Source organism: Octopus sinensis, unplaced genomic scaffold, assembly GCF_006345805.1.
Source record: "Octopus sinensis unplaced genomic scaffold, ASM634580v1 Contig16920, whole genome shotgun sequence".
Classification (NCBI taxonomy): Eukaryota; Metazoa; Mollusca; class Cephalopoda; order Octopoda; family Octopodidae; genus Octopus; species Octopus sinensis.
Genome location: NW_021834677.1, coordinates 5806 through 21621, shown reverse-complemented (window position 1 = coordinate 21621; position 15816 = coordinate 5806). Strand labels below are relative to the sequence as shown.

The following is a 15816-nucleotide window of genomic DNA, read 5'->3' as shown; positions in this document are numbered from 1 at the left end:
AGACATAGGTCTTTAGAGAGACACACTGGACTATGGAGAGAGACATATTTTGGTCTTTTGAACGACACATGGATGTCTGTGGTTGAGATTCGTCTATGAAGACATACTGGTCTATGGGAAAAACATAGGCATGTCTATAGAGAGAGACACGATAGTTTAAGGAGATATGCTGCTCTGTTGAGATACATTTGTCTCTGGTGAAATACACTAGTTTAAGGAAAGACATAGGTCTATAGAGAGACACACTGGACTATGGAGAGAGACAATTTTGGTCTTTTGAACGACACATGGATGTCTGTGGTTGAGATTCGTCTATGAAGACATACTGGTCTATGGGAAAACATAGGCATGTCTATAGAGAGACACGATAGTTTAAGGAGATATGCTGCTCTGTTGAGATACATTTGTCTCTGATGAAATACACTAGTTTAAGGAAAGACATAGGTCTTTAGAGAGACACACTGGACTATGGAGAGAGACATATTTTGGTCTTTTGAACGACACATGGATGTCTGTGGTTGAGATTCGTCTATGAAGACATACTGGTCTATGGGAAAAACATAGGCATGTCTATAGAGAGACACGATAGTTTAAGGAGATATGCTGCTCTGTTGAGATACATTTGTCTCTGATGAAATACACTAGTTTAAGGAAAGACATAGGTCTTTAGAGAGACACACTGGACTATGGAGAGAGACATATTTTGGTCTTTTGAACGACACATGGATGTCTGTGGTTGAGATTCGTCTATGAAGACATATGGTCTATGGGAAAAACATAGGCATGTCTATAGAGAGACACGATAGTTTAAGGAGATATGCTGCTCTGTTGAGATACATTTGTCTCTGATGAAATACACTAGTTTAAGGAAAGACATAGGTCTTTAGAGAGACACACTGGACTATGGAGAGAGACATATTTTGGTCTTTTGAACGACACATGGATGTCTGTGGTTGAGATTCGTCTATGAAGACATACTGGTCTATGGGAAAAACATAGGCATGTCTATAGAGAGACACGATAGTTTAAGGAGATATGCTGCTCTGTTGAGATACATTTGTCTCTGATGAAATACACTAGTTTAAGGAAAGACATAGGTCTTTAGAGAGACACACTGGACTATGGGGAGAGACATATTTTGGTCTTTTGAACGACACATGGATGTCTGTGGTTGAGATTCGTCTATGAAGACATACTGGTCTATGGGAAAAACATAGGCATGTCTATAGAGAGACACGATAGTTTAAGGAGATATGCTGCTCTGTTGAGATACATTTGTCTCTGGTGAAATACACTAGTTTAAGGAAAGACATAGGTCTTTAGAGAGACACACTGGACTATGGAGAGACACACACATTGGACGATGGAGAAACGATGATGAAAGATGAAAGAAACAATGTTTTGGTGTGAGACACAGCAAAATCGCAAGATCGTAGCATTTATGGGAATGCGGGGCCACTGAGATTAAGAACAACAACGAAGAAAGATAAACAGCATGGAGAGAAGCGAAGAATGACTTGTAAAAATTTTGTTCTGTTTAAATAAACAAGGGAGAAAAAAGAGAAAGAAAATACAATAATGTCCATCACCTCATCTGCTTCTTCCTGCCATAACGAGGCTCTGTTGCAGCTTTTAGCTTTACACTGCTCTAGCAGCCGTCGTACACGGAAGCTTTATTTCTGTTCGTTTACCGTTGATTTGGAATACGGGAAGATAAATTAAAAAGAAAGATGGGAAATATGCGTTAGATAAGTTTAAACGAAGGAGAACAGCTTCTTTCTTCTTCGACGACGATGATGGCAACATATAATTCCTTTATGAGAGTAGTTGCACGATTACCTCCCTTGACTACCGTCACGGAACGTGTTTGTCTTTATATCTACTAACAATATTGACGAAAGATATAATTACGGTTTATATTTTTCTGTGGGAAAAATAAAAACTTCTTAAAATTGCATTATAAATTCATATTATTCCAACGTAAATAATAAATACGCAATTCGTAGTTCCACGATTTAATTATATAATAATTATCTAGTAATATTTCGGCTCTGGCGGCACAGTTGCCTCCATAGCTCAGTGGTTAGAGCACTGGTCTTGTAAACCAGGGGTCGTGAGTTCGATCCTCACTGGGGGCTGCTATGGTAGCTTTTTATTTTTTTTTCTTGAAATTTTACATTTAATCTTAACTATATTATCATCATCATCGTTTAACTTCTGCTTTCCATGGGTTGGACAGTTTGACTGAGGACTGGCAAGCCAGGAGGCTGCACCAAGCTTCAATCTGTTCTGGCGAGGTTTCTACAGCTGGATACCCTTCCTAACGACAACCACTCCGAGAGTGTAGTGGGTGCCTTTTACGTGCCAACGGCACCGGAATCGATTTTTGCCAATTTTGTTTTCGGATTCGGAATCTCCGTATCTGAAAACGGGGGTTCTGTAAAAAAAAAAAAAGGTAGGAGTGGGGTACAAAAGGAAGTCTTTCCCGGTGCAATGTGGCTAGGGAGATTTGGCTGTTATTTCTAAAAGGATGAGTGCTACTGGAAAGGTTCCCTTGCCAACAAGTATTGATCCTCGTGTAAAAATTTGCCAGTAAATTTTCCCCGTGAAATTGGGTGGTGGGGTGGGGTGGAATTTCCCTGTGAAATTGGGGAGGGGGTGAAATTTCAAAGGGTTTCGCCCCACACCACCCTCGGTTTCCAGACAAAAGAAAAAGGATTTGCACCATATTAGGATCTCACCGCAATTCATTTAACGTAAAAGAAAAGAAAAATTCCAAAACATCCGGGGGGGGGGGGTCCCCGCATCCCCCTTCCGAACTATCAAAATAAGGGGTTTGTGGGAAAGTAGGAGGTAGAGTGAGTTGGTTCCACGCGAGAAACCAGTTCTTATTTTCTTTTTTTGGTGAAAATCGTAGGGGTGAGGTGGTAAAAATTTACCGTTGATTCCACGCGAAAAATCCGAGGGCTTTTTTCTTTTTTTTTTTATGAAAAGCTTTGGAGTGTACTAGTAAAAATTTACCGAAAACCATGCGGGTGAAAGTATCAAAATTTACCAAAGTTAATCTCGGCAGGATTTGAACTCAAAACGTAAAGAGTCGTAATAAATATCGCAAAACATTTTCCCGACAATCTTGTATCCTACATTCAATCCTAGATTACTCTTTCAACATTTATCAGTTTCCTTTCTTCGTCATAAAGACAAAGATAAGGGTTTGATCTATAAACAATAACACATGCTAACGTTATTCATAAACTATTGCAATATATTTTAATATTGTGGTAACTTTTTTTACTCACTTTAAACATTAAAAAAATTATATAATGCCGCAAAATTTATTGAGAATATTTTCATAAACGAATAAAAATTTTAAGTGGGAAAACCAGAAAACTAGGCAGACGACATATAGTTGGACAGTTATTGCTTTTTTCTCACAGACATATCTTTGTTCGAGTTCATTTGGACTTATATTTCAACTAGATACAATAAAGAATTTTTGTTTGTTTTTAACGAAACAGAATTGTATCAAATATGCGTTGCAGTAATTATATCAAAATTTACGAAACTTTGTTACGAATAACATAATATTTCATATGTTACATTTCACGTTTGTTTAATTGTTTTTGTTAACTTATTAATTTTTTTCATTTTTATTTATTTATACATTTAATTATTAGTAATAATAACAACAACCAAAATTTTATTTAATTACTAATAATCGGTTATTTATTCATTAATAACAACGGAAACGTCGTAATCATTCGGCAGTTTCCGTGTTCCACGTAAGCAGGGAGAGACTCAAGAATGGCCCTGATAGAACCTTGCAACGATTTTTTCCTATTTCCTGTTTCTCTCTTCCAAAACAGACTACTCAACATGGAAAAGTGGTTCTTTTACGGGGTAAGAAACCCCTTCTGCCATTCTACAAGGTCTATATAGTTTGTTTCGATCCGCTTTAACCTCTGTGACATTTGTTTACCAAATTACCAAACTTTCTGGGACATCTCTTTAAACTCCTTCTTATGTAAGTAGCCCTGATTATGCCACCCTCTTATATAAACACCTTTCCTTTAAACCCCCGCCTTAAAAAAAGTTTGTTTTTCCTTTTCCCTTGTAAGATCTCAACGGGCACTCCTCAAATATCTCTACGATCACTCCTTTAAAGTTGTTTGTTTCAACAAGTAACCAAATCTACTTTTAAATATCTATCTCTTTACTACACACAGGGGGCTAAACATAGAAGGGACAAACAAGGACAGACATAGGTATTCAGTCGATTACATCGACCCCAGTGCGTAACTGGTACTTAATTTACTATTTCTTTACTAGCCACAAGGGGCTAAACATAGAGGGGGACAAACAAGGACAGACATAGGTATTCAGTCGATTACATCGACCCCAGTGTGTAACTGGTACTTAATTTACTATTTCTTTATTACCCACAAGGGGCTAAACATAGAGGGGACAAACAAGGACAGACATAGGTATTCAGTCGATTACATCGACCCCAGTGCGTAACTGGTACTTAATTTACTATTTCTTTACTAGCCACAAGGGGCTAAACATAGAGGGGACAAACAAGGACAGACATAGGTATCAGTCGATTACATCGACCCCAGTGCGTAACTAGTACTTAATTTACTATTTCTTTACTAGCCACAAGGGGCTAAACATAGAGGGGGACAAACAAGGACAGACATAGGTATTCAGTCGATTACATCGACCCCAGTGCGTAACTGGTACTTAATTTACTATTTCTTTACTAGCCACAAGGGGCTAAACATAGAGGGGGACAAACAAGGACAGACATAGGTATTCAGTCGATTACATCGACCCCAGTGCGTAACTGGTACTTAATTTACTATTTCTTTACTAGCCACAAGGGGCTAAACATAGAGGGGACAAACAAGGACAGACATAGGTATTCAGTCGATTACATCGACCCCAGTGCGTAACTGGTACTAATTTACTATTTCTTTATTACCCACAAGGGGCTAAACATAGAAGGGACAAACAAGGACAGACATAGGTATTCAGTCGATTACATCGACCCCAGTGCGTAACTGGTACTTAATTACTATTTCTTTACTAGCCACAAGGGGCTAAACATAGAGGGGGACAAACAAGGACAGACATAGGTATCAGTCGATTACATCGACCCCAGTGCGTAACTAGTACTTAATTTACTATTCTTTACTAGCCACAAGGGGCTAAACATAGAGGGGGACAAACAAGGACAGACATAGGTATTCAGTCGATTACATCGACCCCAGTGCGTAACTGGTACTTAATTTACTATTTCTTTACTAGCCACAAGGGGCTAAACATAGAGGGGACAAACAAGGACAGACATAGGTATTCAGTCGATTACATCGACCCCAGTGCGTAACTGGTACTTAATTTACTATTTCTTTACTAGCCACAAGGGGCTAAACATAGAGGGGGACAAACAAGGACAGACATAGGTATTCAGTCGATTACATCGACCCCAGTGCGTAACTGGTACTTAATTTACTATTTCTTTATTACCCACAAGGGGCTAAACATAGAGGGGGACAAACAAGGACAGACATAGGTATTCAGTCGATTACATCGACTCCAGTGCGTAACTGGTACTTAATTTACTATTTCTTTACTAGCCACAAGGGGCTAAACATAGAGGGGGACAAACAAGGACAGACATAGGTATTCAGTCGATTACATCGACCCCAGTGCGTAACTGGTACTTAATTTATCGACCCCGAAAGGATGAAAGGCAAAGTCGACCTCGGCAGAATTTGAACTCACAACGTAACAGCACACGAAATACCTATTTCTTTATTACCCACAAGGGGCTAAACATAGAGGGGACAAACAAGGACAGTCATAGGTATTAAGTCGATTATATCGACCCCAGTAAAGTCGACCTCGGCGGAATTTGAACTCACAACGTTACGGCAACATTCGATCACAACTAAATTAGAAGTTATAACCGAATATTAAGCTTGTTGAAAGTCAGTACAAACACCTTACCAATAAAACATCAGCACATGTACTCTATTAATTAATTAATTAGTCCCGATACAGCTACCACCAACGAAACATTAATTACTCTATGGTCATCGCCAACACAAGTTACCCTTCATTACTCCCTCTTCAATCAATTTATTTTATTCTTTAACTGAGACTTACTTTGAAACACAAAGAAAAACAGTGGATCTTTTCATTTTCAAAACAGCAAAACAGCCAGAACTAAAATCAGAGCACTACAGCCAATAAAACGCAAACATTTTAAAATTAGATGAGTATTGTTTGAGAACGAGAAGTTTTCTGAACTCGTGCCAGAAGTTTGGGTGGTATTTTGACTTGACTGGGATATTTGGATGTTAACTGTGAGGTAGGAAGTGGGATCTTTTATCAGCGGAGCACATTGGGACCAGTAGACTTCTTGTGTTTTGGCCAGAGCCAGAGTTGGCGATCTTTCGTCTCTAGTAGACCTTTCCGTCGATTTCCGTAAAAAAATTTTTTTTTTCACATATGGGCTTGCGGGAACTTTTGAAGTAATGAGAGCGAAAGAGACTAAGAGAAAGCGATTGTATGACGAGGGAAGTTCTTTTGAAGTTACCGTGCATGGGAAACATTGATGTACATGTGTGTGTGTGTGTTTGATGGGGTGTGCACGGTAACTTCAAAATAACTTGCCTCGTCATACAATCGCTTTCTCTTAGTCTCTTTCGCTCTCATTACTTCAAAAGTTCCCGCAAGCCCATATGTAAAAAAAAAAAAAAAAATTTTACGGAAATCGACGGAAAGGTCTACTAGAGACGAAAGATCGCCCCAGAGTTGAATCTCTTCTTCATTAGTTTGTTGTTGTTTACTCCAGTTTAGATGTGATTGATCAAACCTATGGTTTAAGGCACTCCATCTCTTTTCTAAGAGGGTAAGGTAGGATGTGAGGGAGATTTCACTGTTATTTCTAAAAAGTTGAGCAACTTTTAGAGGAGGACTCGTTTGTTATATATTCTGGAGATAACTGGATACAAAATTGGATGTGGTTGACAACAATATCGGTTAACCACAATATCTTTATCGCTATTGTGGATCCTTTCTCAAGCTTGATCTGTCTCCCTAACAATCTTGGCTCTTTCTTTGTCCCACAACTGTCGATCGTCTTTTATCGTCTCCTTAGCAATATTGAGTCTCCCACTGTCCTACGACTGTTTTCTGTCATCTCCCTAACAATCTTTGGTTTCTCGCTGCCTCACAACTGTTCACTGTCATATCCCTAATGGCCTTGGGTCTCCTACTGTCCCATAACTGTCCACTGTCATCTAACAGACTTGAATCTCACTGCCCCACTGTCATATCCCCGTGTCTTCCACTGTCCCACTACTGTCCTGTCACCCTAACAATCTTGGATCACACACTGCCCTAATATTGCATTCTATCATCTACCAATCTTAAGTTTCCCACTGCCCCTGTCCACTGTCATCTCTGCTTCATTTTTGAAATTTAGATAAGATTTTATCTATTTTTTGTTGTAGAGTCATCTGAAGATTATATCTGGTCACCTGATTATATCTGGTGACAATATCCTGCTGTGTTAAATGGAAGGTCGTCAGCAACGTCAATCACTAGAACTACGTTCCAAACAGATTAAAGAGAATTTACTTCTGTGAGCATTTTTCTTGTATCATCATCATCATCATCATCATCATTTAGCGTCCGTTTTCCATGCTAGCATGGGTTGGACGGTTCAACTGGGGTCTGTGAAGCCGGAAGGCTGCACCAGGCCCAGTCAGATCTGGCAGTGTTTCTACGGCTGGATGCCCTTCCTAACGCCAACCACTCCGTGAGTGTAGTGGGTGCTTTTTACGTGCCACCCGCACAGGTGCCAGACGGAGCTGGCAAACGGCCACGAACGGATGGTGCTTTTTATCCACTTATCCATGCTTGCATTGGTGAGAATGAATTTCTTGATGTGGTTTTTATACAGCTGGATGCCCTTCCTCTCACCAACCCTCACCTGTTTTCAACTACACGTTTTCGAGGAAGTTTCGAAATGAAGGTTTCCTTTCATGTACAGCTATCATGCAATCTCAAGACAAAGTCACAGACACAATGGCACCCTGTTGGTTACGACGACAAGGGTTCCGGTTGTGCCCGATCAACGGGAACAGCCTACTCACGAATTTAACATGCAAGGGGCTAAACACTCCACAGACATGTGTACCCTTAAAGTAGATCTCAGGGAGATTCAGTGCGACACAGAATGTGACAAGGCCGGTCCTTTTAAATACGGCTACTACTCATTTTCGCCAGCTGAGTGGACTGGAGCAACATGAAATAAAATATCTTGCTCAAGGACACACTGTGCCAACGGTAATTGAACTCACGACTGTGAGCCAAATATCCATAACCACTAAGCCACGTACGTTCACATACATGCACACACATGATGGACTTCTTTCAGTTTTTGCCTATGAAATCCACTTGCAAAACTTTAGTCAGTCTGGATCTTTGGTGGAAAACATTTGCCCTCCAAGGGGCAATGCTGTAGGTACCATCAACTATTGTCTTCTTTATTTTTGAATCTTTTATCTTTCACATGTTTCAGTCATTGGATTGCGGCCATGCTGGAGTACTAGTTTGAAGAACTTTTAGTCTAATAAGTCAACCCTAGTACTTAATATAATTTTAAAGGCTAGTACTTATTCTATTGGAGGCGCAATGGCCCAGTGGTTAGGGCAGTGGACTCGCGGTTGGAGGATTGTGGTTTTGATTCCCAGACCGGGCATTGTGTGTTTATGAGTGCAACCATGGCTGAGTGGTTTAAAAGTCTATTTCATCATTTGGAAGTTTGGGATTCAGTGCCACTGATTGGTCTTTTGGCAAGTGTCTTCTGCAATAGCCTTGGGTTTTGTAAGTGGAATTTGGTGGAATCTGCATGTGTGAGTCCATGTCTGTATGTATGTCTTGTATCATAGCAGACAACAGAAGACAGTTGTGGGGCAGTGAAAGACCAAGACTGTTAGGGAGATGACAGAAGACAGTTGTGGTGCAGTGAGAGTTCAAGGTTGTTTGGGAGATGACAGACAACAGGTTTGGGGCAGTGGGAAACCCAAGATTGTCAGGAAGATGACATCAGACAAATGTAGAACTGCAGGAGACCCAAAATTGCTAGAGATTCCCAGATCAATGACTGAAATCAGTTGAAGAGTATATATACTCTCTCTCACACACACACATACATACACACATCATCATCATCATCATCGTTTAACGTCCGTTTTCCATGCTAGCACGGGTTGGACGGTTCGACCGGGGTCTGGGAAGCCAGGGGGCTACACCAGGCTCCAGTCTGATCTGGCAGTGTTTCTACAGCTGGATGCCCTTCCTAACGCCAACCACTCCATGAGTGTAGTGGGTGCTTTTTACGTGCCACCGGCACAGTTGCCATGGGAGGCTGGCAGCGGCCACGATCGGTTGGTGCTTTTTACGTGCCACCGGCACAGAAGCCACACACTTGCAAGTATATTAGCTTCTACATACTTTAGTCAGTGACTCCTTACAGATTAGTGAAAATCGCATCAGACTGTTAACTGATACCTATTAAATGTCTTTGATTTGTAGAATAGGAACACCATATCTCTGTATGTCATAAGAAGTCAGTAAAATGTTTGGCATCAGGAATAGTATCACTCCTTAAAACTCAGCTTCAAAAAGTCTCATTCAACTGAGAGTAGCATGGAGAAGGTAGATATAAAACTGATGTCAGTTCTCTTATCCCTGCAGCTTATCATCTATTTTATTTTCCTTTTCCATAGATTGTTCTGCAGCATATTACACGAGTACGGTCCATTATCAGTGAACAGCAGTGAATTTCAGCAGGTGTGGACATCAATTACTCCTGACCAACAGAATATCATACAATTTTCTGGAGGTCTGTCCAACTTTCTACTACAGTCCAATAATGTCTCTGTTATTAAACCTGACATTCTTTTCCTGAAGAAAGACATTTCAGAAGACAGCAGCCAAATCACTGAACAACACTCGCAGACAGATTCTGATACATCACACCACATCCAAACAGGTACAGCTTAATGTTTATATCTTTCTCTCTCTCTCTCTCTGAGTTTTGTTTTGTCTGGCTTTTTTCTTTTTTACCTCTCTCATTGTCTCATACACACACACATACCACACCATGCTGGCAGAAACGTTAGCACGCCGGGGCAAAATGCGTAGCTGTATTTCATCTACCGTTACGTTCTGAGTTCAAATTCCGCCATGGTCGACTTTGCCTTTCATCCTTTCGGGATCGATTAAATAAGTACCAGTTACGCACTGAGGTCGATATAATCAACTTCATCTGTTTGTCTGTCCTTGTTTGTCCTCTCTGTGTTTAGCCCCTTGTGGGTAGTAAAGAAATAAATATTGAAGTATTTTCAGGTGGTAAGTTGGCAGAGTCATTAGCATGTCAGGCAAAATGCTTAGTGGAATTTTGCTCATCTTTATGTTCTGAGTTCAAATTCTGCCAAGTTCAACTTTTGTCTTTCATCCCTTCAGGGTTGATAAAATAACTAGCTGTTGGCTTTAGGGAGAGCATCCAGCCATAGAAACCATGTCAAAAACAGACTGTGGAACCAGGTATGGTCCCTGGCCTTATCAGTTCCTGTCAAGCTGTCCAGCCCATACCAGCATATAAAACAGACATTAAATGATGATGATGATGAGCACTGGGGTCAAAGTAATCAACTAGCCCTTTTCCCAAAATTGCTGGCCTTGTGCCAAAATTTGAAACCAACATTAACCCTTTAGCATTCAGATTATTCTTTCAAATGTAATGCTTATTCGTTCACACAGTCTTGACTTAATCGCATAGCCTTGAGATTGAGTTAATCTGAAGCATTATCAAGATTGAATTAATCTCAAGCCTTGACTTAATCTCAAGCATTATCTCATAGCTTTGAGATTTCAATAATGTGATTGATTATTTTCAGAAAGGCAGTTTAGAATAGGTGTGAAAGGCCAAATCTGTCCAGTTTGGAGATAAAACAGGTAGAATACTTGGGTCTGATATGGCCGGTTTAAAAGCAAACAGATTAAAGTATTTTAAGGAGGCCAGCTGGCAGAGTCATTAGCACACTGGGCAAAATGCTTAGCAGCGTTCTGAGTTCATATTCCACCAGGGCTGACTTTGTTTGCATCCTTTTGGTGGGGTCAATATAGTCAGCTTACACCCTCACTTGTACCAAATTTGAAACCAGTATTAAACTGTTCTGTTGAGACAAGCTCCATAATCCAGTAGCAAGTGTATAGTCAGGCAATTTGTAACTTAATTCCACAACCATTCAATAAAGAAATAAGAAACGATAGCTGTATCTTGGTTAGGAAAAACTGAAGCCTGAGGAGTAAAGTACTTTGTGTTTGTACTTTACTCTTTACAGATAAGTACCTTATGCAAATTCTGCATAAGAATTGAGTTGTAAGTCTCTCTCACTAACTTTTCCTTTTCATAACATTTAATTGATTTTTACCATGTGTTATTATTTCAGCCAAACACGAGTCTCTTTCACTGCAGAATATTGTTTTCAATGTTTTTGGAGATGTCCTCACCCCAGACAAGAATCAAAAAAATACTCAGAACTGTCCCAGACAGACTCCTGTTTCGGTTACTGAGAGTGCAACACAAGATATTTGCATCGATGCCTTGATACCAGAAGAGTGCAGTTCGAATCATCGCAACAATTCGCGAAAGAAGGCTCGGAAGCGTGCAAAAAACAAGGAAGCTTCGCCCACAAAACTCCATGGCAACGATCAGTCTCAGACATGTAAAGAAAAACCTTTATCAAATGAAAGAGCACTGATTGAGTGTCAGCCAGGGTCTTCCAGATGTGATCCCTCGGTAAATAGTTTATTTCCATTCTTCCTTCTTTTAAAATACAGCTTTATTTCACAGATGCAATTACTATCAATAAAACAGTTGTTTAGCCCTGGTCAGTCCTGTTCCACTAGCCTATCATCGATCCAACTGTACCCATCCTGTTACTTTTTAAGATAGCAAAGTGTGATTTCATGGAGATCTGGCTGCTATTTCAATCATGTTATCACATAGAGGTTTAATTTACATAATAAGAGCTTCTGTGTGCCCCTTAAAAGTCACCCACCAGCTATTCAGTTCATAGGGCCTCTGTGTCTCCCTTAAATGTCAACCACCATCTGTTCATGGTTCTTAACATGGGCTTTTGTGTGTCCTGTAAATGTTATCCATTGGCTGTTCACGGTTTTTGATCAGGGTCTCTGTTTCCCTTAAAACTTATCAACCAACTATTGACAACATTTTGATCTCATTTAAAATTATATCGCCTGGCCCCCGTGCCGGTGGCACGTAAAAAGCACCATCCGTTCGTGGCCGTTGCCAGCCTTGCCTGGCCCCCGTGCCGGTGGCACATAAAAAGCACCATCCGATCGTGGCCGTTTGCTAGACTTGTCTGGCACCTGTGCCGGTGGCATGTAAAAAGCACCCACTACACTCATGGAGTGGTTGGCGTTAGGAAGGGCATCCAGCCATAGAAACATTGCCAGATCAAACTGGGCCTGGTGCAGCCTTCTGGCTTCCCAGACCCCAGTTGAACCGTCCAACCCATGCCAGCATGGAAAGCAGACGCTAAACGATGATGATGTTTTCCTATAGAAGTATGATGAAGTATATTACAAGGCATTCTATTTGATGCTCTAACGACTAATTACAATGAGGATTATGAAAATAGCCAGGAATAAATAATTTGCACTTTTATTTTTCTTGAAAGACATCTATTTTTTCCTTGATTTTTTTTTTTTTTACTTTTGAAAGTCCGTTCTAACATAAATTATAATATTCTTCTTCTCTCTCTTGTGTTAGATACCGTCCACATATAGCATGGTAGCTGCCAAAAATATCCGAAGCAGAAAACCGCCTGACACTGTTGCGTTGAATACTTCCAAGAAAACAGTAAAAGTGCCACCAGATTTGAGAGCTTCTGGTAGCAAAAGTGAAATACCATTGTGTTCGATTTGCCATGACACTTTACACAATGATAAAATAAACAAACTGCAATGTGGCCATAGTTATCATGACCTGGTAAGTTTTTGTCTTTTCTGTATCAATCAACAGCAGCACCGTTTCCAAGGACAATGAAATTCCTTGAAAACTGCAAAGTCTATTATTATCTAATTTTATATCTTCTATTATGTGCCACCAGCACATAAAAGCACCCACTACATTCTCAGAGTGGTTGGCGTTAGGAAGGGCAGCCAGCTGTAGAAACTCTGCCAGATCAAGACTGGAGCCTGGTGCAGCCGTCTGGTTCACCAGTCCTCAGTCACAATCGTCCAACCCATGATAGCATGGAAAGCAGACATTAAACGATGATGATGATGATGATCTTCAAAACCCAGACAACTAGGTTTTCAATTAGTTTGTAGTAGTAGTAGCAGCAGCAGCAGCAGCAGCCATGAATTTGAATATTGCAATACCTTGTCATCATCTGTTGACTTACAAGTTGATGCCATCAGTTCTACTGTAAAGCTGTAATGATGACAGCAATCCTACTCTGCCAGTGATGGATCATTACCATATTCTCTGGACAACCAAAGCCTCATGAGTGGATTTGGTAGATAGAAACCGAAAGAAACCCATTGTATATATATATATATATATATATATATATGGTGCTTTTTATGTGCCACCTGGCTCCTGTGCAGGTGGCACATAAAAAGCACCATTTGAGTGTGGCCGTTGCCAGTACCGCCTGACTGGCCCTTGTGCCGGTGGCACGTAAAAGCACCCACTACACTCTCAGAGTGGTTGGCATTAGGAAGGGCATCCAACTGTAGAGACTCTGCCAGATCAGATTGGTGCAGCCATCTGGTTTGCCAGACCTCAGTCAAATCGTCCAACCCATGCTAGCATGGAGACCAGACGTTAAACGATGATGATGATGATGATATGTATTTATGTATATATCTATGTGAGTGTGTCTTTGTGTTTATTCTCCCATCACCACTTGACAACCAGTGTTGGTGTGTTTACATCCCCCATAACATTAGTGGTTTGGCAAATGAGACTGATAGGATAAGTACTTGAAAAATAAATCCTGGGTTGATTTGTTTGACTAAAGTTTTTCAAAGAGGTGCTCCAGCATGGCTGCAGTCAAATGACTGAAACTTATAAAAGAAAAAGAAATACAAGTTGAATTTTTCAGACCAAAATTTGTAGCCAAAAGAGGTAGGTTGACTTATACACCAAGATGGCTTTGGAGGACCATCCGTGGGATATGCAGCAGGATTTGGAAAGATAGTGATGATGTTTGGATGTTTACACTACATGTTTAACACATATATATATATATAATAATTATTTGAGGGAATATTATTCCTAACTAACAGGGAAAAATTCAATTGAGAAATACTAACTCAAATTTCACAAAATATAATATATATATATATAAAAATTAGAAAAAAACCACCTTTTATCAATTCAAAATGAACAATTAAATTACACCATCTAGAAAATTACATATAATAGAAATATTAAAATTAAAATAATAATAATATACCGACGATTAAGTAAATTGCAAAATAATAATAAAAACGTATATATTATGTGTATATATATATATATATATATATACACACATACATACTACGTCGACTTGTATGCCCGAAAATGCAGCAACAGCATGTCATATTGGTGTAGTGTCTTCTCCCTGACAGAGACTGCAACAACAGTAGAAATATAATGTTCCTCGTTAACAACTGTGGCTTTAATTATGTTGGCATGTCAGTGTCCCTCATTAACAATATTGAGCTTAATTATACTGGGGAATCAATCTCCATTGTTCCCTTCTTAACACTGAGCTTAATTATATTAGTGTATCGGTCTCCCTTTGTATCAACACCAAGCTTAATTTTTAAGACAATGGAAAAGTCAATAAGCAATAAATATCTCAATGTTATTGTTTGATATTTCTATGAGACCCCCCCCCCCCAACACACACCACTTTCTAAAGCAAAATTACATGCTAACCATTCCTTCTTTTCAATTCTTTTTTTTTCCAGTGTATTCGTAAATGGCTGGAGATCCAGAAAACTTGTCCGACATGTCGAGTGTTGGTGTTATTGACTGATGAATTCCCACCACTCTCATTCACCACTTGATGTCACTGCCTTCAATTCTTACCATCATTGTCATTTTCACCCCTTCTACTCTTGATCTCAACTCCCCAGCCCTCTCGATATTCACCAGCTCCCACTTTTACTGTTACTCATTGTTTTTAACATCAGAAACACAAAAAAAAAAAAATACCTTTTACAAGTTGCTGTTACATCTTCGTTTTTTTTTTACATCTCCGTCTTGTACGTTGTTGTTATATCATAATTAAAATAACAATTAATTCACTGACTAACCTGCTTGCTTTTGTATTAATTACATCACACAATGACCCAAGGTATAAGGTATTGTATACCTATTTCTTTACTACCCACAAGGGGCTAAACACAGAGGAGACAAACAAGGACAGACAAACGGATTAAGTCGAGTACATTGACCCCAGTGCGTAACTAGTACTTAATTTATCGACCCCGAAAGGATGAAAGGCAAAGTCGACCTCGGCGGAATTTGAACTTAGAACGTACCTGCTCAGATATGTAGTACCACACAACTACCAAGGTACGTGGTACCACATATCTGTATATCTATCCAGGTATATGGTACATGACACCTACCCAGATATGTGGCACCACATATCTACATACTACCCAGGTGGCCACTTTTAAAAAAAATTTTCCCCCATATCT

The 15816-nt window shown here is 39.7% G+C and overlaps 1 protein-coding gene and 1 non-coding gene across 2 annotated transcripts; both read left to right on the top strand.

Moving 5' to 3' along the window:
* The first annotated feature begins 2065 nt into the window (after positions 1 to 2065).
* On the top strand, positions 2066 to 2138 carry Trnat-ugu. Its single transcript has one exon. It is a non-coding gene; the product is annotated as a tRNA-Thr (tRNA).
* Positions 2139 to 3764: 1626 nt separating this feature from the next.
* Positions 3765 to 15425, top strand: LOC115230961 (E3 ubiquitin-protein ligase DZIP3). The gene is made up of 6 exons (XM_029801066.2): positions 3765 to 4024; positions 7524 to 7654; positions 9807 to 10072; positions 11535 to 11884; positions 12881 to 13099; positions 15079 to 15425. The coding sequence occupies exons 2-6, from the start codon at positions 7587 to 7589 to the stop codon at positions 15175 to 15177; spliced, it is 1002 nt and encodes a 333-aa protein (XP_029656926.1). The 5' UTR covers positions 3765 to 4024; positions 7524 to 7586; the 3' UTR covers positions 15178 to 15425.
* Positions 15426 to 15816: the final 391 nt, after the last annotated feature.

What these genes read in the sequence shown, in the direction of transcription:
- LOC115230961 (XM_029801066.2), top strand. Translation starts at nt 7,587, where the DNA reads ATGGAAGGTCGTCAGCAACGTCAATCACTAGAACTACGTTCCAAACAG. An exon ending in ATTAAAGAGAATTTACTTCT is followed by an intron (nt 7,655 to 9,806) that starts GTGAGCATTTTT and finishes CCTTTTCCATAG; the next exon opens with ATTGTTCTGCAGCATATTAC. An exon ending in CTTCCAGATGTGATCCCTCG is followed by an intron (nt 11,885 to 12,880) that starts GTAAATAGTTTA and finishes CTCTTGTGTTAG; the next exon opens with ATACCGTCCACATATAGCAT.